The sequence below is a fragment of the Peromyscus californicus genome, unplaced genomic scaffold (genome assembly GCF_007827085.1).
Source record: "Peromyscus californicus insignis strain IS unplaced genomic scaffold, ASM782708v3 Scaffold_12__1_contigs__length_115047231, whole genome shotgun sequence".
In the NCBI taxonomy this organism is placed as follows: domain Eukaryota; kingdom Metazoa; phylum Chordata; class Mammalia; order Rodentia; family Cricetidae; genus Peromyscus; species Peromyscus californicus.
Window position 1 is genome coordinate 66,293,107 of NW_026294413.1, and position 23,774 is coordinate 66,316,880.

At 50.0% G+C, this 23,774-nt stretch overlaps 1 protein-coding gene across 1 annotated transcript; it reads right to left on the minus strand.

The window, feature by feature from the left end:
• Window positions 1-2,566: 2,566 nt before the first annotated feature.
• On the minus strand, window positions 2,567-22,611 carry Il17d (interleukin 17D). Its single transcript, XM_052733106.1, has 3 exons — window positions 20,634-22,611; window positions 19,960-20,255; window positions 2,567-3,663 (listed from the first exon to the last, which is right to left on the minus strand). Exons 1-3 carry the CDS (start codon window positions 20,646-20,648, stop codon window positions 3,345-3,347), a joined length of 630 nt encoding a protein of 209 aa, XP_052589066.1. The 5' UTR covers window positions 20,649-22,611; the 3' UTR covers window positions 2,567-3,344.
• Between the last annotated feature and the right edge of the window lie 1,163 nt (window positions 22,612-23,774).

The window sequence follows — 23,774 nt, forward strand, 5'->3', positions numbered from 1 at the left end:
AACACTGGGCAGATGGATGACTCACATCCTAGCAAGACGCAGCATTTCAGATTTCATCAATGTGGAGAATGATGAGCAATTCCAAACCTAAGAATTACTTCTGGAGTTTTTCATTTACTATTTTTAGCTCTCTGTTGACCATAACCAACACAAAGGGCAAAGAGGAACTGCTGTCCCACCAGATGGTTATAAAACGATCTTCGGGCCGGACGGTGGTGGCGCACGCCTTTAATCCCAGCATTCGGGAGGCAGAGGCAGGCGGATCTTTGTGAGTTTGGGGCCAGCCTGGTCTACATAGCGAGATCCAGGAAAGGCACAAAGCTACATAGAGAAACCCTGTCTCGAAAAACAAAACAAAACAAAACAAAAAGATGAAAACGATCTTCGGTGACCTGCAGAATACCTCCATGCCAAGCAGTGCCACAGAGTCCTCAAGACAGTAGCACCTCTTTGGTGGAAACATGCACCGGGGACATTTTCTGGGGCCAGAGGAGGCAGGGATGGTGTTTACAGTCTCAGGCACTGCTCTACCACAAAGCCTAGGAGCAAACCTCCCTGGCAGACCTGTGCAGCCATGTTCACTGGGGGCAGTAAGGCGCAGAGTGGAACTGAGAGGAAGAAAGGCCACTGGACTCCAGCTGCTGTGCATCCCCTATTTGAACAATTGTCAAAACAATTCCTATAGTGGGTGGGTGGTTGTGCACCGCCCCAGTGAGGCAGCAGGTAGCTGCTAGACGCCTGACCCTTGGGCGTGGCCTCGAGGGACCCTTAAGACCTGGGATGCATGTACATGTGCTCTCTTCTCTTCACTACCTTGCGATCTTGGATGCTGGTGTGGATCAAAGCAGAGCTCTCTTGAGAACGGCGTTGGACCTGCCCCACCCCTCCACGATTCTGTGACCAACTCCTTCATTCTGGTTGTGAGTTAACCTCAAATAAATTCCTTTGACCATCAAATAGACTCCATGGATTTATCCCACTAAATTCCCATCTCCAGCTCATTCCCACTCCCAGTTAGTTTGACAAGAAAACAAAATTCCATCATTACTCACTGAAACATCATGACCCATCTGGGCAGTGGTGGTGCACACCTTTAATCCCAGCACTCGGGAGGCAGAGGCGGGTAGATCTCTGTGAGTTCAAGGCCAGCCTAGTCTACAGAGTGAGTTCCAGGACAGGAAGGGCTACATAGAGAAACTTTATCTTGAAAAGTTAAAAGAAAAAAAAAAGAAAGAAAAGAAAAGAAAAGAAACATCAGGCTGGAGAGATGGCTCAGCAGTTAAGAGCTCTGACTGCTCTTCCAGAGGACCCTGGTTTAATTCCCAGCACCCACATGGCAGCTCACAACTGTCTGAATACAGGTCCAGGAGATCTGTACATGAAGGCAAAAACATGAATGCATATAAAATAAAAATAAAAATTTTTTTTAAAAAAGGAGCAAATACTGAAGAAGAAGAAGAAGAAGAAGAAGAAGAAGAAGAAGAAGAAGAAGAAGAAGAAGAAGAAGAAGAAGAAGAAGAAGAAGAAAAGGAAAAGAAACATCATGTCCCCAGGTCACCTTGCTGTCTAATCAGTGGTACCCGGTGAAAGTCATTTCATTTAAAGTTACACAGAAAGTAAAGCCACTTTGGACAAACACCTGCTAAAGGAGGCTTACCGTGGTGCTTCTTTCAAACGTGGGTTCCAGGTGGTCAGGGCCAATGTGGAGCTACCGCTAGGGCGCGCTGCTGCTGAATGCCCGCCCCAAGCCTGGGCCAGTGTGTTTTAACGCTGGGACCCTTGCTGGGTACTTTACAAATAGTGTTTAGTCCTCACAGTAACTGTGAGGCGGTTGCTTGTTATGGTTTGGATCGTGACTGTGTCCCCAAAGCCTGTGTGTGAAAAGCTTGGTCTCTGTGGGATGCTGCTATTAGGAGATGGTGGACCTGAGGAGGGGCCGGTGGGAGGGAGGGAGACACCAGGGGCATGCCTTTGAAGAGGATTTGGAGACTCTGCCCCCCCCCCCCCGCCCCCCATCTCTGTCTGCTTCCAGGTCACCATGAGGTGAGCCCCTCTGTTCCACCTGCTTGCAGCCATGGCGTCCCTTGCCAGAGGCCCACAACAACAGGGCCCAGCAAACCCTAGGCTGACGTTGAAGCCCTGAGCTCGTTTTGCTGAGGTATTTTAACACAGTGACAGAATGATAGCTCACACGATGCTGTAACATTTCCCAGATGAGGAAAGCACCCCAAAAGAGACCTGCCGCGGCAGCCCAGTTCCCCTCTGGCAGCTCGAGATTGTGCTTTGTCCACAGGGGCTGAGCATGTGCTGGAGAGACACTGTGTTAGCTTCCTATTGCTGTAGCACAGTGCCTGAGATCATTAGTAGGGAAAAGGTGTCCTCAGGCCCACAGTTCTGAAGGTTCCAACTTAAGGCCTATTTTCTTCTAAAAGTGAGTCAGAGAGGGTGTGGCTCACTGGTTGAGATCCTATTTAGAATATTCAAGGACCTGGGCTTCCTCCCAACATTCTAAACAAGTTCACCTAAGCAAAATCTGGAAAGAAATGAAACGCACAGAGCCAGCAGATCCGTCAGCTACCATTGTTTTAGTGATTGAAAAAGAACCTTTACAAATGTGTTCAGGGGCAGACTTCATACTCAGACATAATACCCAGAGGGAGGCCCCCACACTCTGGAGACCCGGCCCTCCTTCCTCCGCAGGCTTGGCTGATCCAAAAGCCCATAAAACTAAGCCCATGTGTACTTGGAGCTCCCTGAGAACTGGCTAAGAAGCCACATTCCACCTCCTGCCATAAATTGAGGCCAGTGGCTTTTAAAAGTGGAAGAAAAACACCAAAAAAAACTAAGTTGTCATAAAGTTGAGGCCATCCATATGCTAAAGAACAAAAGAGAGTTTGGTTTCCGGAACCCGGAGCCCCTCAAATCCCTCTCTCTCCGTGGACCTGAGAGGCCTCGGGGCACAGATTCGGAGCATCTGTGTGATGCTCTCTTTCTTGGTGAGCTCAGGGAGAGGACACAGTGTCAGCTAACAGAAGTTCATCTGAGCACCACAATTATGCGCTCAAGAATCCTATTAGAGGAAAACGGATGTTTATAATTTGCTTGTATGTCAAGGAAGTTTTAAAAATAACATGCTTGCTCTAAATTACTAATACGAAAATAGTTTCTGCCTCTATTCAAAATAGCCTTAGGTATGTAGTGTCTACTTTGAAAAATACAAATATATTTAAAGCTTATGTAGTTGTCCCTTCGGAAAAAGTGGGCAGCGGCGGGGGTGGGGTAGGGCCTGGGTTGGGGAAACAGATGCACGAAGGAAGCTGGGTGGTGGCGGCCAGTCCCTGGCATCAGTGCCCTGCTGGCCTGTCGCCGGGTCCGAGCAGCAGCCTGGCTCCTGGCTTGTCCATGCTGGAGTTGGCGTTGTCCGAGGCCTTGTCGGGCTCGGGCACGCAGGTGCAGCCCACCGGGATGGTGACGTAGTGTTCAGCGTACACTGAGCGGCCGCCCGCGCAGGCCGCGGTGCGGCGGAGCACTACGGCCGGGGAGTAGACAGGAGCGCTGCGGAAGCGGAAGTCCTCCTCACCAAAGAGCCCGGTCAGGCAGCCACGGCACAGGCAGTAGGCCTCAGGCAGGTACCTCGGGAAGCGAGCTGGGTCGTAGGAAATCCTGCCAACAGAGCGAGTGAGTGAGGGCTGCGGCAGGAGCATCACTGCCAGTTCAAGGCCAGCTTGGGCTACACAGCAAGCTAGGCCAAATGAGGAAGACCTGAGCGAGGCCGGGCCCGAGGATGCATCCACAGTTAGCACCCTGGTAGGGCCTACCTGGAGCAGACAGTTACACCACTATGCGGTGAGCCCCGACCTGGAAGAGTGCTCTACCATGGCATTTGACCTCTATCATATTTGGGATGCTGGATGCAGCATGGACCACTATCCTTGAGTGCCTATAAAACTACCCTGTGTTGGGGCTAGAGAGAGAGCTCAGCAGTTAAGAGCACTGACTGCTCTTCCAGAGGTCCTGGGTTCAATTCCCAGCACCCACATGGTGGCTGACAACTGTCTGTAACTCCAGTTCCAGGGGACCCGACACCTTGACACCCTCATCCAGACATATGACACCTTGACACCCTCATCCAGACATATCCCCAGGTAAAACATCATGCAGGTGGTGGTGGTGGTGGTGGTTCATGCCTTGAGGTACAGGAAGATCTCTGTGAAGCTAGCCTGGTCTACAGAGTGAGTTCCAAGCCAGCCACACAAAGAAACTCTGTCTTAAAAAAGCAAACATACAACTCCCCCCAAAAACCCAAACCACTAATTATATAAAAATAAATTATTTTTAAAAACAAACAAACAAAACAAAAACCCCTACCCTTCGTCAAGGTCACTGGCACCACACGCGGGTGGTCACTGTACCAGGACAAACCATCCTCCCGGGCTGCCCTGTCAACCCTGAGGAGCCATCTTTGTGATTCCAAGCCCAGGCCTGCCAAGCTCTGCAGCTTTGGGGAGGTAGGCTGATAGCAATTCCTACAGATAGCCACGCCTGTGCAGAAGGCCATGTGTGCGTTCTCTAAGGGGCTAAAGCAGCAGCAGACACAGCAGGGTGGCAGGGTGGCAGGAGGGCTGGCCGGCCAGGGGTACTTGAAAAGTGAAAATAATCTTGAATTCCATCACTTTGATTTACCTCCAAGTCTTCCAAGTTTCAATTCAGATGCCAAATGTAAAGCCCTCTAGGACAGCCTGTGGCCAAATCCTAGGGGAGGCTATAGGTCAGCTACAACAGGTGACTGACTCACTTGGAGACAAAGCAACCCCAGGACAGAGCCTGCTCTCACAGCGGCCACCTACACAGCTGCAGAAACCCAGAGGGCTATGGGAAGGAACCCAGAACCCTTCTTGAATGTCCCCTTGCTGAAGGAAGCATTACCCCATTGCTCATGAGACTTCTGTGTGCCTACATCATGTCCATCTATCTGTGCATCTAGAACACTGGCAATCCCTTATGGGTCTGCTCTTTCTAGAGACACTCAAATTGATCATCTATGAGCCTTAACCTTACTAACCTGTCCAGCAGTGGACACATCTGAAGATCTACTATGTGCCCGCATGGGAAGCACCAAACAGTAACCTGAATCTAGTGAAGAAAACAGAGGAGAGATGGAGAGAGGGAGAGGGATGGACTTGGAGATCTTTCTGTTCCTTGGGGGGTGGGAGATGGGCATTGGCCACACCATCTCTGCAGAGTATGGTGCCAATCCAAGGCAATGCTTTCTCCTTCATCCTTAATACTAATGAGGACACTTGCCAACAAAAATACCCCCCTTTGAAAGTACATTCAGAGCACCCATGCCAGGAGGGACCTGGTCTGCAGAGAGAAGGTCCTGGAAATGATGGTGCTGGCTGAGGAGTGGGGTCTAGGGTCAGGAAGGCCTCCGGGCATGGAACCTTTCAACTCCCTTCTCACACTGTTCCAGGGACCAGAGATGTGGCCTGGGGGAAAGCTCCTAACTTGGGTCGAGGGATCAATGCAGATACCTCTAAAACAATCCCACACTGATTTTGCCTATTTGTGCTTCCCACCAACACAAAGTAGGTGAACAATCTGCTTTTAAAGTTTGTTTCAGGGCTGGAGAGATGGCTCAGTAGTTAAGAGCCCTGACTGCTCTTCCAGAGGACCTGGATTCAATTCCTAATACCCACATGGCAGTTCACAACTGTCTGCAACTCCAAGATTTGACACCCTCACACAGCCATACCCACAGGCAGAACACCAATGCACAACAAAAGTCTATTGTCACTGTTTGCTCAGTTCTGCCCCCAGGGCTTTGGGAGCAGAATGGATCCATCTCCTGCCCTCCTGACATTCCCTTTCACTGAACATTTTTGAAGGGAAAGGAAGTCCTAAATAGCTAGATGCATAATGTCTCCAGTCTTTTTTTCAACATTTAACTAACTCCTATCTGAGTCCTGTGTCAGGCAGTTGGGATTCGGGCAGAACACCTCTGTACACCAAAGACATGCACTGGGAAAGAGCACAAATGCACAGGAGCACGTACCCAGAGCAAGAGGGTCCAAGTCAGAACCGGGGAGTGTGTCACAGGAGGAAAGTACAAGGTGAGAGGCCACAGAGTGGAGAGAGATGCCCCAACACCCCAACTTCATAGTAGAAGCCTGCCTGGGACAAAGGGGGAGATCTTGGTCCAGGATGGGGACTGCATTTTGGGATCTGGTTTGTATTAAATGTGACAGTTCATGGAAGTGTGTGGAGGAGATTGGCAGCAGCAGGGGACCCTGAAGTCTGAGGATAGACTGGGTCCGCAGGCTGAGGAAGGCACAGCCTAGAGATCGGGCTGCTCAAAAGCTTCAGTGGGGATGGGCCAGCTCATCAGACATACAGACATAGAAGATGTTTCAGTCTACCTGCTGCAGCTACAACATACTACTCGAGACTGGGTAATTTATAAAGACTAGACATTTACTTGGGTATGGTGGTACTTCTCAGCACTGGGGACGCTGAGGCAGGAAGATCATGAGTTCAAGGCCAGAGCGGACTACATAGAATGACCTGGTTTCAGCCACTCTCCAAAAAAGAGATTTATCTGGCATTTAGCTCAGTTGATTCCGGAGTCTGGGAAGCTCGAGAGCAAGGCCTTCTCGAAGCATCTCGCATGGTGGCGCATATCAAACGGCAAGACAGACTGGTCTTCCCAGCTCAAATCTCTCATTATAAAGCCATTCATGCCAGCATAGAGGTGCCATGACCTACTCACTTCCCAAGGTCCACCTCTGAACACCACCAACACACCAGCATCCTGGGTGTCCTTCAGGAACAGCTGGCACTCAGGTGCCACTCTGGTTAGTTTTGTTGGTGAAAGATGTTAGGATCCTGCTCTCCCCCTGGTACCAGGGAAGTTTGGGGTCTAGTGTCTTACGTCATCGGGGGGGGGGGGGTGCCGCTGGCGACTACCTACCCGCCATACCCGCCTTAAAAAGCCAGACACGACTCCCATGCTCTCTCTCTGCGCTCTCTCCCTGCTTTCTCTCTGCTCCCTCCATCTTCCTTTCTGTCCAGGCCTGGCTTCTTTCTAATAAAGCTCTTTGTAACTCTGGTAGTTGTGGCCATGGCCCCTGACTTTTCACCCGTAACCAGCGCCACCCACTAGTGCCATTTTACTATCAAAAGTGTTACTGCTTGGGTGCCTGATGGCTAAAGTCTCATTCAACTAAAAATATTCATCCCAGCACTCCAGTTGGTCCCAGACCAAACGTTTCCACTTCACTTGAACCCTTTGGACTAGGTTGGTGACAAGACACCCGTATGCCCCACCTCTACCTGCCACCTGGGGTAGAATGAAGGAATGAACATGGGGTCTTTCAAAAAGTGTCTTTGAGACTTGGATTGTTCCCGTGCTCCACATGGAGACCAGATGTGCCATCCATGGCAGTGGCACACACTCAGAGTAACCAGCACCTCAGAATCACAACCACAAGTGGATGCCCAGTTTGTGGATGCCCAGCTTCTTGCCTAATCTGTAGAAATCACCAGTTTCATGGGAAAGGAAGAGCGAGGCCTCCATAGGGACCCCTTCTCTTCCAAACATGGAAATGTAGCCCAGCAGAAACCCTGCCTGGCCTCCCTGGCCAGTCCCCCGCTGTCTCTGCTGAACGCTGCTCTGTGCGAACTTGGCGCGGGACCTGCTTGAAACTCAACAAGTTTTCCCCACTGACGAATCTCAGGAGCGGCCCTGGCCCTGTGTGAAGTTTGGCTAGGGTGAGTGACAGCTGGTGGGGCTTAATCCAAGAACAAAGGACAAGTCCTCCAGGGATGATTAGAGGTGATGGAAGCTGAGCTCTCGGAGGCATGTAAGTGACAGCAGAGACAGAAAAAGAGCTCTGTCCCGGGGCTTGGACACGTAGGAAACAATTCTAAGCGGTTCCGGAGGCAGGGCTCAGGGAACAATGAACGCATTCTCTGGAGGAATCTGCCACCTGATGTGTGCATCTGATAGCTGGGCAGCCACCAGCATAGTTTGCCACTTTACAAAACATATTTCCATTTCAAAGCAGCAGGGCCCAAGGATGACTGATTCTCCCCAGGGCAACCCAAACATCCCCAACCCCAGGCACCAAGCTAAGGGGTCCTGGGAAGTCCAGGGACAAAATGGCCTCAGCAGCCTGAGTCAGCAGCACTGAGGGCCAGTGAGTTCAGCCCAGCAGACTTTCTAGAAAAGGCAGGGAACTGTCTATATCTATGGGTCCTGGAAAGAAAACGTTGGTCCAGTCTAGTGTCCAACCAGTGACCCAGAGCAGATCATTACTGCTGCCAGTTGAATAAGGTTTGACAGGAAGGCCACTTCGCCAGCTTCCTGAGGCCTTTAGACCAGACTTGAGTTTTGGAAAGGTCTTGGAAAATTCCCTCAAGCAAGTGTAATTCTTTTAGTCTATAACATCAGCACATCTCTAACCAAAATCCCAGCTTAGAACTTGGCAAACGGATCCTATAACTCACAGGGAAGGAGAGGCCCAGGAACTGTCAGGACACATTCCAGGGAGAAGAAGGGGGTGGACGCTCCACCAGACTGGAAGTGATTAAAAGACAATGAGAAGGCCAAGATGGTGGCTAATCCCCAGGGACCTCTAGGGATAAGCAGCTTCCCTCAGGAAAAGCTGAGGCTCCTCGGAGAAGGCCCTGTCGTCAGAACCAAGTGTGGCTCTTGTTTAAAATGAAGGTTCTGGCAGAATGTGGTGTATGACACACACATGTCAGTGTAGCACTCAGAAGGCTGAGGCGGGAGGACTGTAAGCTGCAGGCCAGCCTGGGCTACACCAAGTATAGGACCCTGTTTCCTGAGAGACGCGCCGCCGATCACCCTGACTTGTTCATTATATAATGCACTCATGTATTGAAACCTTACATGGTGCCTCATGAATCTGCATAATCATTATGCTAATAAAAATTAACATATCTTAGAAGAACAGAATTATAATTTCCAGTCTTCTTGTCTGTTGTGGAATATGACTTTAACTATGTAAAGGTGTGTTACGTTTGCTTATGGTGCATTTGTTTAACGATGTAAAGGTGTGTTGCTTTGCCTGCCTTAGGCACCTGATTAGTCTAATGAAAGGCTGAAGGGCCACTAGCTAGCTAGTACAGGGATATGCGGGGCTGGCAGACAGAGACAATGAGTAGGAGGAGGAATCTAGGCTCAGGACAGCAGAGAAGGAAAGAACAGGGACCGAGGGAGGGAGACGCCTGAGGCCAGCCAACCAGGCAGCTGCCAGCCAGTCCGACACGGAGTAGGACATACAGAAAGAAAGAAAGATACAAAGTCCTGAGGCCAAACATAGATGAAAAGAAACAGGTTAACTTAAGTTATAAGAGCTAGTGGGACAAGCATGAGATAAAGCCGAGCATTCATAATTAATATTTGGGGGCTGGTGGTCCAAGAAAGCCCGACACATTTGTCCACGTTCTGAGCATGCAGCTCTATGCTCACTCGAAGTCCAACGATCTGCTCTGCTCACTTAAACCGGGCAGCTTGAAGATGAGTCCACTTAAATACGGCTGCACCGAGCAGCAGTGTCTGGCCACAGCTGCACTGGATGGCTAGCCATTGTTACCACGGACATAGTGATAGCAGCTGGCAGCCAACAACTAGATGACACATTTTCCCAGTGCCTTTTCTGTATGACCAAACCAGCCCCAGACTACCCTCCATGCTAACAGTAGTTCATACAGAAGGTCATTATAACCCAAGAGTTGGCACTACCATGGAATGGCAATGGGACTTAGTTGTGCTTCTCTGGAGGTACATAAGTGAGATTTTTAAAAATAGTAATGCTCTTTCCTCACCCCTAGAGATTCTGAATTAATTGCTCTGGAATGGGGCCAAGATGTTGCTATTTTTTAAAGAGCTTCCCATATAATTCTCACAATAGCCCTGTTCAGGCTCTTTGGTCTCCACATTTAAGAAAAGTAACGAAGCCAGACCTGATGACACACACTTGTAATCCTAGCATTTGGGAGGCTGAGGCAGGAGGATTGCCCCAATTCTGAGGGCAGCCTGGGCTATGTAACAAGACTCTGCCTTAAAACAAAAAGAAGTTGGGCTGGAGAGATGGCTCGGTGGTTAAGAGCATTGGCTGCTCTTCCAGAGGACCCGGGTTCAATTCTTAGCACCCACATGGCAGTTCACAACTGTCTGTAACTCAAGTTCCAGTGGATCCGACTCCCTCACAAGGACATACAGGTCAAACACCAATTCATATATTTAAAAAAAAAAAAAAGAAGAAGAAGAAGAAGAAATAATGAGTCAATGAGGGTTTGAGGTCTGGGTGCCTCACCATGGCACAGTGACGACCTCATATGAGAGAAGCTTTAGGCTCCATTCCCAGCATTGGGGGTTTAAAAAAGGGGGAATTTGTAACCTTCTAATCTTCTGCTTCCCTTTGGAGCTAGCTCTCCCTGCAGCTGGAGTGGGCAGGAGTCACCACACTATAGGAAAAATCTCCCTGTCTATAAACTACTGTCCAGGGCTCCAGGACCTGAAACAGTGGGCTCCGCGGGGTAAGAGGGGGTAACTGGGGACACTGGAGGCTACAAGCAGCTTCCCTCTCGGGGGAGCTGTGGTCAGCAGGCCCATCAGCTCCACCCTCCTTCCATTTGCTAAGGCTCCCGGGAGCCAAAGGGCTGCGGTGTCCGTTGCCAAGAAGCACTGAAAAACCCTTCTCTGGCCCCTGGGAGAAAACACTGTGCATTTCTCATGAAAGAGCACATGGAAAGTTCGGCGGCGGCGGCGGCGATTGCAGCAGTCCTGACCAGGACAGAGATCCCCATGGGCTTCACCTGGTCAAGGACAGTTAGAGGTCCGTCCTGCTCTAGCGGCTGCCATCTGAACTTGGCAGAGCCGAGGCCGAGCCTGAGGCAGCTCCAGGGCAAATGTGGCTCTTCTGCCAGTAAGCAAACTCAGGGCTCCTGGCAGCCGGAAGGCTCACCTGCCCACTTTCCCTCCCTCATTCGGGGAAATGGAGGTACTGGCACCTGGCCACCTTCCCTCTCACACGCATGGGGAAAGGGCAGCGTGGTCTGTGGATACTTAGCATCCAGTCCCACACCTGCACATAGTGATGTTCCAACCTGGGGATCCATTTATTCTGCATAAAACCTATTCACGTGGCCAAGCGCGAGGACAGAGCACTAGGAAAGAATTTGGAAGATCATGGTGGTGGCGGTGGGTCACGCACAAGAAGGTGGAAATGGATGAGAATGACGGCCCAGATTTCTCGAAGGCTTTCATTCTTTTGTCATGGCAAATGTGACACTCGGAGCAGCTGGGTAGCATCTCTTCAAAGGAAAAACTCACTCATGCCCACAGGACTGCTCGGCTCTCCAGGGGAAGCTGTAGAATGTGGGTCCAGAGCCATCTTTGATGTTCCCGACCTTGGAACAATGCGGGAGGCGTCTGGGTGTGCGAGGGAGGAGCCCACCTGGTCCAGCCAGCCAGCTGTCACCATGGACGGGCAGTTCACATACACTAGCCTGGCCTCTTCAACTCTGAGAGTTCCTGGTATTCTCTCCTTGACAACTTAGTGATTTGGGGAGATGTGTCCTCTCTCTATCACCTTCTCTGTGGAGGACAGAGATCAGAAGGAATGTCACTTCGTGGCCTGTGTGGGACTGCCTGTATTTGCCCAAATCCTTCTGTTGGCACGGGCACACACATTTTATTCAGGTGAAGAGCGTTGAAAGAGGTGTCCAGAGAGTGAAATATTGTCATCCATCCTGGCAGCACTCTGCATGCTAAAGTAAAGCCCCAGCCCTGGGGAGCAACCAACCATCAAAGCTGATGGTAATCCGGGAACAATGCTCCATGACAATGATTTTATTTTTATTCCTTGACAGGTGATATCTGGCTGTATTCTGAGAAGCCCACTGGGGGGAAGTCAGCTTTGTACTTGAGCAAAGTCAAGGTTACTTGTCTATGTATTGTGTACGTATATATATGGAAAACACCAACATCTCTTAGTTAAACTGCTTGGGAAGAACAAAAATGTGTGCCTCCTTTTCTACAGTGACCGGTAGGGATGGACAATATAGTGGAGACTCCCAGCCAGACCACAGCATTCTTTCTGCTCGGGCGTCTGTCCCTTTCCCCAAACCACCCCCTTTTTTCTTAACAGAACATTATCCTGATAAGGTAGTCTGGAAAGGTCATAGTGCCTGTGCTACTGTGTCTCATCCAGTACATTAGATAAAGCAATCCAGAGTTTGTGATGTTGCTGTTAGGTCATCTGGAGTAACCCACAGGTATGAGGAAGACATAGGAAAGAGCAAACTTCCTAAGGAAAAACTTAATTAGGAAAGGACCGCCACCCCAAATTCCAAAGAGATGAGAGTCCCTGGGTCACCATCAGGCAGGATGCTTGCCCTGTGCTGCCCCCTGTTGGCCAGAGTCGCCTCTGCAAGGAAGGATGGGTCCCTGCGCCTGAGACTCGGACAGTCTGCAGAACTCTTTGTACCGGAGCCTTGGCACAAATTTGAAAGTGCATAAAGGTGGGAGGGTGTGTTTTTAAAAGGCAAATAGGAATGTTTTTAAAGGATAACTGTTGTGGGCATGGATTCCTCTAACATTAAACTGTAGACTCTCTCCTAACCCTTATCCAGTAGATACCTTCCTAGAAATTGTGCCTCTCCATGTCTGAAACTTCAGATAGCATATTGCTTATAAATTGAAGTTTAATTTATAAATTTGGTACTCAGCTGGGTGGTGGTGGCACACACCTTTAATTCCAGCACTCAGGAGGCAGAGGTAGGTGGGGCTATGCAAGTCCAAGGCCAGCCTGGTCTACGTAGTGAGTTCTAGGACAGCCAAGGAAGGCTACACAGAGAAACCCTGTCTCGGAAAAACAAACAAACAAAACAACAATAACAAAATAAACGAACAAAAAGGATAAGTTTGGTACTCTAGCTAATACTATGATAAGAGTTATGGGAATCTCAAAACCTCATACCACCCTTCTCATGAGATGATCCACCGTCTACATGAGAGGGAATGAGCAAGGTGGCATGCATGGCATGTCACTGGGTGATTATGCAGGGCCACCCGCACACAGCATGGCGGTACCGCATGTCGCTATGATAATCAAGATGGCCAGTGAGTGGCTGCTGAGAGGGCAGCGTACACAGTGTGGATATGCTGAGCAAAAGGGCAGTTCATGTCTCAGCGAGGACAAGGCTTCATGACACTACTGAGAGTGTCTGCATTTTAAAACTTATCCGTTTCTGGAATTTTCCACTTACTATTTTCAATTCACTTTGGGTAACTGAAGTCACTGAAAAGGAAGTCAGGTATAAGGGAGGTGAAGGCAACGCTGTTCTTGATTTCTTTACCTTTCTCTAATGTTCATTTATTTGATATTTGAGACAGGGTAATGCTATGTAGTCCAAGAGCCTCAAAAACAAGAGCCTCCTGCCTCAGCCTCCTGAATGCTGGGGATGGCAGGTGTGTGCCACACCACCTTGCTGCCTCTGAGTTTCAATTTTTTTTTTTTTAAAGATTTGCTGGGCAGAACTTGGTGTGAATGGTACTTGTGCTCACAGCAGCACTCAGGGCCAGTGGCTCCCCTTGTTCCTGTGTGGGCTCTGTAAAGCTCTTGTTAATATTGATGATGTAAATATGACCTTAGGTTGTCATTTGGGGAAGATGGAATAACTGATGGACATCTCAGAGGGCAAAAGGTTGCTTAGATGAGCCATCCTTTCTATTAATCTGGCTTTTTCTCCTAAGCCTTCATAAATGCAGCACCCACAGAGAGCAGGCCACAGTTTGTCAGAGCCTAAGATCACTCTGAATGCCCAGGCCATCACTGGGCAGGGGTAGCCTTGTCTGCTCACTAGTATAATAATTGGAGACCACATGAGCTGCACTGGTACATTTAGAGAGTAGAAGGTTCTCCATACACTGAGACTATGCCACACATCTGTGGGTAGATGCTGAGGTGGTCCCTTAATCAAACATCCTGGTGGCCTGTGGGTCTGGTTTTGTTTGTTTGTTTGTTTGTTTTTGTTTTTGTTTGAGACAGGGTTTCTCTATGTACTGGAACTCAATCTGTAGAGTAGGCTGGTCTTGAACTCAGAGATCCACCTGCCTCTGCCTCCCAAGAACTAGGATTAAAGGCGTGCGCCACCACCGCCCGGCCCTGTGTGTCTGTTTTAAAGTCACGTCTCATCCCCAACCTTTGCTCTCAGTCCTGTTCCACCAGGATGTTTGAAGAGGTGGCAAGGCCACCCCCAGCAGGCTGGCATGGGGCAGCGAGGGTACCAGGACAGGGTGGGCTATGGAGAGTCCTCACAGCACAGGTGCTGGCTGAAGTAAGTGAGATTTCTTCCTGTGGAGACCTCTGGAGGGCAGAACTATGAACTTGAAGTTGCCTTAGGAAAAGGGAAAATCAAGGACATATGGACTCGCCCCGGGAGGTTGTCAGAAAGGCGCACAGACGACAGAACATTAGAAAGGGATTAAAGGGCCGCCTCAGCATTGGCCCACAGGCCTGGGGGACACTCACGTGCTGTTGGTCACAAGAGCCAACAAATCTTTGCTGTGAAATAAATTTAGCTGTTGGCTCTTAGAGTCTCTGGGGAAAAGTTATACAAAAAAACAAAAAACAAATAAAGCCTAAAAATAAACTATTTTGCATTATTCATATCCTAGAGAAATTTTTTTTTTTTTTTTTAGCCTACTACTAGAAAAATAAACCAGCTAAAATTGCTTAGAGCACTGGCAGGTGTTTATCTTTGGGGTGTCATCAGACAAGCTGGTGTGTCTTTAAACTGTAATAAACCCCAATGTCGCAGCAGTAGATTTCTGAATATATTGATCTGCTGTTTAAACATCTTCCTGAGCAATCAAGTTGATTTATTTTTGGCATTTTGTTTTTTAAGCAAAGGAAAACCAAACCTATAACGTCACAAGGTAAGTGAGAAAATATTTTTATGCTCTGCGAGACGAATGCTGCTTTCCTAAGGACACACTGGATCCTGACGATGAAGTCAGTGGTGTCCAGTATCCTGGGTCTAATGTTTTGGGTTTGTCACCTAGCAACAATCTCTTAATGTCCAAGCTGTGACGTCTTCAGAGCTCAGCCTGGCCATGGAGTCACGGGCTCTGAAAACCCTACCTCAATGTCCACAGCACTCCTTCCGTGAGCCCCCAGACTTTACGAGCAAATAAGCCCCCCCCCCCCCCCCCCCCCCCCCCCCCCCCCCGCCAAGGCTCTGTGTGTGTCTCAGAAGCCATCTGCAGCTTCTGCCTTTTCCTCATGGTTGGGAGACTTCCTTTCTCTCCATTTAACAAAGAAAACATCTTCAGCAGGCACAGTAGCACAGGTCTGTTGTCCCAGAAAGCTGAGAAGCTGAGGCAGGAGGATCACTTGAGCTCAAAAGTTTGAGACCAGTCTGAACAATATAGTGAGACCCATCTCTTAAAAAAAAATGTAGCTAGGTGTGGTCATATGAACCTTTAGTTCCAGCATTTTATGAGTTCCAGGCCAGCTGGGGCTGCATACTGAGACCCTGACTCAAAGAAAGAAGGACAAAGTCTCATTATGTATGGATTATGTCAATTTCTCTTTCCACACAAAGGTGACTGCATGCTACTTGTACCTTTTCCCTTAAGGAACGCCCATGGATCTACTTATGTGATCTAACCCTCTTCATAGCTCTGCTCTATGCAACTCCCTGTCTATTGGTGGACACTGTGAGGCCTTCCAACCCTTGTTGCTACAGCAACGACTAATATCCTTACTCAACAGTCATTTGGTATGTGGATACATGGGTCTGCAGGAGAAATACTGATAAGTCGAATCATTGGGTCAAGTGTATATAAAGTTTGATACTGAGACAGGCACAGGTGTGCACCTGCAACCACTGATGAGGTAGAGGCAGGAGGTCACTTGAGCCTAGAGCTTGAAGTCAGCATGGGTAGCAGCAGCAAGACTCCCTCTGATGACATCTTTTTGATAATCACAATCACCATTTCCTCCTTTCCCAGGATCCGAATGCCTCCACTGTACCAGATCGGCTTCCGCCTTCCCCCGCCTTTATCAAGGCGGCCTGAGGACGGTTGCAAAAACCAAGTTTCTCACTATGGTTTCTACATGTGTTTTGCTCCCTTGATTGCAGTATTCAGCTCTTCACGTAGGGAGAGCTGGATCATGTGGTTTCCCTTCCCTGCACATGCTCTGACCTTGGCCCATCTTCTCTTGATGGTGTGTGGCAGCTCTTTGGGAAAGGAGCCCTTTGTGACATGGGTTGCCAATATTTCTCCCCCTGGCTTGCCCTGTACTCCAGCCTATTTGCCAAGACGACACAGCATGTAATTATATAACTGAATTTCTTAATCTCATCTTTTATGATGTCTGGGGCTGTGAGCTGCTAAACAAGCCTCCTCCACACCAAGATTATAAATAAAATTGCTCGTGTTTTTCTTCCTCTTTGTGGCCTTATTTTTTTACACTTAAATCTTCGGATCATCTGGAATTTGTTGTCACACAGGAGTGAGATCCAACCATATTTTCTTCCAGCTGGAGACCCAGCTGTCCTGAAACCATGATCGTCATTCCCCAGACACAGGAGCCTGCTGAGAGTTCAGTGCCTGCTTGGAAACCTGCATGCCACCTACAGTGATCCTCCCTGGGCTGTGGTATTTCTAACTCTGTTTTCCTACCCATCTTCCTTAGCATTCTGCTTTGCCTATAGCAGCATGGTCATTTCAGTCCTGATCCCCTAGAGAAGAGCTCTGGGAATGGAGGAGAAAAGCACGCTCCCCAGACACTCAGATCCCATAGATACAATGATGTCGAATTTGCATAGAACCTACGCATCCTCTCCTGTAGACTTCAGCCATCTCTACGTGCCTAACACAGTGATGCTCTGTACACTGCGGCTTAGGGAGTAACACTGAGGAAGACTGCATGCATATTCGGCACAGACGCAAGCTCTCTCGCATCCTCTTGATCTGCAACTGGCTGGCTCTGTGGATGTGGCATCTGCAGATCTGAGGAAGGTTGAGTGCGCCACTCCTGCACCTGAGCTGGTGGGATTTAGGGGGTATTTCCATTCAGGCCACCAGAGCTCTCAGAAGTCCCTTCCCAGTCCTCTCACAGGTGAGGTTCTGTACTTCCTGGATTGCACTTTTTCTGTCCTCCTCCTTAGCTCAGGGGGTGGTGACAATGGAGGAGTACCCAGAGAGGCAAGGGAAGAGGGCCAGCGTCAACTGTCCGCACCTGAGACAATGGCTCCACATGGTCCCCTAAAGCCTAGCTTCCTTCAGGGTAAGCTGCCCAAAGGGTGGATGGGATGACTACAAGGACAGTTCATCGGTGTGCTAGATACTGTGGAAGAGGGGAACCAGGAGCCTGAAGCTATCTGACCTGGCCAGTGGCAGAGGGGAGAGCCCCACCAGACCCAGTCACTCCAAGTATGGGGGCTCACCAACCAGTTCCCTCCCTGCCCTTTCCTGCTTTCCGATGTGGTCACAGAAGACACAAGTGTAGGCCCGCAGCAGGAACAGCATAGCCTGACTTTCCATGGAGAATGCCAGAGTGGAGAACTCCCAACTGGCCCTCCAGCTTTGCTCTTTCCTGTCCCTGTCATCTCAAGGCAGTAACACTCAACAGGCACAAGATCTGACTCCACGCTTCCTCTTCAAGCACTTATTAAGACTATGCCCTGCAGCCTTGGCCAGAGCCACAGGAGACGTGACTACAGAGGACTTGAGACTTGCTGTGTGTTACCCGTGTGTGTTTGAGCTTGGAGTGGCCTCTAGGCCTGCCTCGACTCCAGCATGGTTTCCCCGAAGAGCTAGGATGTGTCACAGAGGATGCCCCCGTGTGGGCCCACTTCCACATGGGTGGAGCTGTGAAAAGGGATGGACCACGAGTGAACATAGCCTGAAGAGCAGCCAAGTCAAGGGAGGGTCTAAACTTCACACTAGGGCACCTGAGGGGCGGGGTAACTGGGAGGCGGGTGCAGTTCAAGAGAACGGACAAATCAGCCCCAGGTGACCCAGGACACAGTCCTCCTCCTTCTCTACTACTCCTCAAGCACATGCCCACCCAGCTCTTTCTTTTCATTAGCATCTTTCCTGATCCCTCTCTTCCACTGCGCTGCCTCAGCTGAGGCCTTCCCTGTCAGCCACTGCAGCGCGCCTGCCGGGCACCACACCGCTCACTGGAACCCGCTACAGTGTGCACCTTAAGTGTCCTCCCCCTGGCAGAGGCTAGCTCCTCAGGGTGCCGCCATGGTGGGGCCCTGCCGGAGGCCTTGAGGTCACTCAAGTGTGCTCCTGAAGGACTGTGGGGCTCTGATCCCTTCCCTTTTCTAAACTCTTTTGCTGCCTAGTAATGGGGTTTTCCTCTGCCACGTGCCCCTGAACCACTGCCATCTGGAACCCGACTAGAGCCTAAAAGCAATAGGTCTGCCTGATCACAGACTGAAACCTCTAAAACTGAGCCAACTCTTTTTTCTTTTAAGTTCATTATCTCAGGTATTTGTTTGTTTTTATTTACTTATTTTGTGTATGATGTGGTAATCTTGTATATGGAGGCCAGGGGACGTTTGCTGGGGTCTAGTCTCTCTTTCTGCTGTGTGGGTTCTGGGGATCAAACTGGGGTCCTTAGGCTTGTCCGAAAGCACCTTAATCTGCTGAGCCAACTTGTCGGCCCAGGGATTTGTTACAGGAAGGGCAAACTGACTAATAATATCCTCGCTGGAATACAAGAGTGGGTGGCCATATAGTCTTCGTAATCAAGAAACATGTAATTCCAGCATTCAGGAGGATCTTCGTGAGTTTGAGACCAGCCTGGTCTATGAAGAGAGCTCCGGGACAGCCAGGGCTACATAGAGAACAGAACAAAACCATGAGACTGGGATGGGGTGCAGCCCAGTGGCGGGACGCTTTCCCACCTCCAGCATGACAAGGCAAACACATATAAAAGCCTTGCTGGTAGTTTTCTGTAGGTGCCACATTCTTTCTCTCTCCTGGCCACAACTGTCCTTCCCTAGAGTCCAGCCCACCCTCAACAGGCTCTCGTCTATTATAAAACCTTTCTCATCTTCAGGGTAGTGTGAGGGCTCCCTCCTCTGCTTTCTGACACGAGCTCAAGGAACAGTTACCACTGTCTGCCCAGGTCACTGTGGCCACGCTTCTCGCTGTACAGCCACACTTCCCTTTGACCTGCTCTTCTTTTGACACAGTCCCTGGATTAGGCCATCCTCAGAATCTTGTCTATCCTCCATGCGTCTTGAATCGCTTTCACTCTCAAAAAGATGTTCTCTCCCTCCCTCAACTTCAAGCTACCACACACTGGAAGCTTTGCTTGTCACCTCATGTTCTGTCCCCACATCACAGTTTTTCCCCAGACATCCTCTCAGAGGGTGTGTCTCCTAGCTCTCAGTGCCCAGCACCTCCAGCTCACACTCTCACAGGCCTTCTGTGCAAAATCCCTTAAGAATTAATAAAGGGTCATTTGGCTTGGTCCCTCGTGATGTTATCTGGTGAAGAAGAGGTGCTCAATTGGTATTTATTGCCTAACAAATGCAGGAAGATCGGGCAAGAGGGAACAGCATTTCTTCAAAGAACGTGACAGACCTCTGTAGAAACCAATCGCTCCCAATTTAGTTTTCTCATCTGCCTCTCCGGGCTCCTCCCGGAGCCCACCGACCAGCGGACACCCGCCCTACCTGGCCTGCTTCCGCGGCTCATCCCAGTAGTCCCACCCTGCCCCACCCATCAGGTCCGCCCCGCCCACCTGTCCCTCAGACCCCGCCCCTCAGGCTCCAGACGGCCCCGCCCCATCCCGCTAGTCCCACCCGGCCCCCGCCAGGCCCCGCCCCCAGCGACTCCACCCTGCCCCACCCACCTGTCCTGCAGGCCCCGCCCCGCCCCTCCGGCCCGCTCACCTGTACGCCCAGGGCGAGACGCTGCGCAGGTTGGTGGGCGGCCGGAAGCGGCGGTCGGCGGGCCTGCCCCCGGCCGGGCAGCTGGCGTTGCGCGCCTGCTCGCGCGGCCCGAGCTGCAGCGTGTGGTGGAAGGCGCTGAGCACCCCGGCCGCCAGCCGCCCGTACAGCTGCTCCAGGAGCTCCTCGGGTCGGTCGGCGCAGTCCCGCGGCCGCGCCGGACGCCTCCCGGTCCTCAGCGCGCCCGCCGCGCGGCCCGGCGCCAGGGCCAGCAGGAAGCCGACCGCGAGCATCCAGACCTGCGGGACAGGCCGCGCTCAGCGTCGCGGGACCCGCCCGCCGCTCCGCACACCGTGAGGCCCTACCCGAGCATGGGCGCCGCGCGGGCCGGCCCCCGAGCGCCGTCCCCGCCCGCCCGCCGCCCTCGCGGCCCCCGGGGCCCGGCCCGCCGCCGGCCCGCACGCCCCCGGCCCCCGCCGCCGCCGCCGCCCAGAGCCGGAGCCTGCGCGGGGGGCGGGTGCGGGGCGCGCGTGCACGTGTGCGTGTGCCTGCCGGGCTGCTGCGCGGCGGGCTGCGAGTGCCCGTGAGACGGCCTCTCCCGGCCGGTCCCCTCCCCTGTCCCTCAGCCCCAGCCCGGCCTCTGCCATGCCCTCGCCGGTACCCCCGAGGGCGCTCACCAGTGTCCCCAACATCGCGTCACCGAAATGCTTTCCAGACTTGTTAGGAGGGGGGCTGATGGCTCTTGAGCGAAGTAAATAAAGGCGCCGCACGCGCGGGGCGTGTGGCCTGCGGGCTGGGTGTCGCCCCCACAGAAGTGGACTGGCGCGGTCCGCCTGGCTGGAGGAGGAGGAGGAGGAGGTGGTGACTGGCCTCGACGTCTCGGCACCGACCAGTGGGGCGGCGGGGATGCAGTCGGGAGGCCGACTTTGGCTCAGAGGAAGCGGATTTCTCTAGGTCTTAAAGCGGTCCAGGAGCTGGACGGGCCACTTGGAAATGAATGAACTCAAACCTAGAAGGACTCTCTCCTCCTTGGGACCACGTCTTCTGGGATTTCATAGTTCGAAGAATTATATTAGAGATTAAAAAAAACCAAAGTTATGTTCTGTGAGGCGAGAGGAAACTGTTTTCCCCTAAATACTCATAAAATGACTCCGTGCCTCTTATTCAGCTAAAGGCAGAGTAATAAATACCCTCCCCCACCTGACACATGGCTGTAAGTGGGCATCTCTCTAGTTTTACAGTGTTGGAGAACTCAACCATGATATTAATTGTGTGAGCAGACATGTAAAATGAGCCTAAAGTTCTGTGAATTAATTAAGGGAAATCAGCTCAAATGAAGGACTATATTGTATCTCAAGATCTCAAGAGAGCTTGCTCACTTACTTGTTCATTCTACAAATATGTCTTGCTTGCCAGGCATCCAGCTAATGAATACGATTCCTTTTGAGCACTTACGCTTTGAAAATAAAAACAAATGGTTGAGACAAGCTGAAAGCTTTTTGAAAGTGTGCAAAATAATTTTTGATTCCTTAAAATGGCTTGCAGCTTTGGGTTTTAACCAAATTGTAAACCAGTGGTTAAACTGCATTTCAGTTTTGCTGTGCAATAAAACACTTGCCTTCGATGTTTTAAAACCAAAATGCTTTGTAACTGCTTTACTGCTGAAAGTTCCTCCAAACCTTACAGCTTAAACAACTTCCAGTTCTTAGTAAACACATCTGGGTTTATGAAACACTTTCCGACAGCACATAAATTGTTAACATTGTCTCCTTTCTAGTAAAATGGGAATAAAGGCAGCGCTCAATACTGCTTATTTTCTGTTTGAAAAACAGTGTAGGAGTATTTCCTGGGTGAGCTTGCCATTACCAGCGTTCCATGGAACTACTCACCACGTTCTGTGCAGCATCCTTTCATGCCCATAGTGGCACAGGGCCAGTGTCTCGCCACTGGACAACTTCTCATCTCTTCCAGATCAACTTTAACAGTTTTCAGTTTGTGGAAGGTCCCAGATGCCGAAAACATTAAATAGTGGAGCAAAGCTTACCAACAGGTGCAGATGAAAACAAGAAGAGTTCTTCCCAGATCTCAGCGTTTTGTGAGGAGACATGTTAATAATTAGTCCAGACTTGGGCTGAGGAGATGGCTCAGTGGGTAAATGGGCTTACCGTGCAACACTGGTGTGCCAAGGTCTATCCCTGGAACTCAAACTCCACAAAGCTGTCCTCTGCCACCTCATACACATCATTTCACACGCACAGTAATTTCAAAAATATTTTAAAGACTAATCCAGTTAAGAGCACTGTCTGCTTTTGCAGAGGACTTGTGTTTGGTTCCTACCCAAATGTGGCTCACAGCCATCTGCAACTCCAATTCCATGGGATTGACACCCTCTCCTGACCTCTGAGGACACCTGGTGTACACACGATGATGCACAGACACACAGGCAGACAAAATATACATAAACATGAAAATAGGGCTGGAGAGATGGCTCAGCAGTTAAGAGCACTGGCTGTTCTTCTAGAGGACCTGGGTTCAATTCCCAGCACCCACATGGCAGCTCACAACTGTCTGTAACTCCAGCTACAGGGGATCCAACACCCATACACAGACACACATGCAGACAAGACACCAATGCCCATAAAATAAAAATAAATCTTAAAAATAAACATGAAAATAAATAAAAATTAAAAAATTTAAGTCTAGATTTAATATATGCTGTGATGGGGTTAGAGGTGCAAACTATAGTTTTGTTTTTTGGTTTTCCGAGACAGGGTTTCTCTGTGTACTTTTGCACCTTTCCTGGATCTCGCTCTGTAGACCAGGCTGGCCTCGAACTCACAGAGATCCACCTGCCTCTGTGAGAGAGACAATTAGGAAGCTGTTTTTAGCTCCGTTTTAGAATCTTTTTTTTTTTTTTTAGGTTTTAGGTGGAAACTCTTGCCCCACGTTGGACGCCATTTGTTGCTAGAGTTTTTCTGCCTGGCCCACAGTCAGGGCAAATCTCTCTCACCCGCCAGTCCCAAGCCGCTCAAACCTCTTGAAATTGCTTCTCCTACCCACGTATCATCATGCTCATGAGCTTCAACACTAACCGTGTCTCTAATCCAATCTTCCAAAGGTGCAGATCTTGCCTTTAACGGCCTGATTATTGTTTTGCATGCTGCATTCGCATTCTCAAAGGCCAAAGACTCAATTATTATCTTACTAGCTTCTGAATCCGGGACCATTCTCTTTACTGCTGAAGCCAGTCTTTGTAAAAAATCTGTGAAAGATTCTTTTGGGCCTAGTACAACCTTTGTAAATGACTCAGTTTTTTTTCCTGGTTCCTCAACTCTGTCCCATGCATTCAAGGCTGCAGTTCAAAGCAATAGGCTCAAGCTAATATAAAAAAATAAGCCACGTAAAGATGGCTACCACACAGAGAATCTGGATTATGTTCTCTTTGATATTCGTAACTGAAGAAAAACTTTTGATTACAAAAGCTGTTGAGTTATGCCAAAATGTATATTTTAAAGGTACCTTGACTTCAAAATTTAGATATAAGGATATGTTACTTTGGAAAGGAGACTCTGCTTTTGTTTCCACAGAAAGCCAGAGGCTATGGATTTGTTCCAGATTAAGATACATCAGGTTTGACCAGCCAAGACCACCTGAAAGGTCTCCGATGACACCATGGCCCAGATGATCCAACATCCAGAACCGTTTCAAGGCAACTGGCTCAGATGATACAGCCTCACGGACTACTCCATGATCCTAAAATTTTCTTTGTTTCCCCAGAAGATACAGCGCCCCCCTCCAGCAGGAAGTAGTAAGAGAAG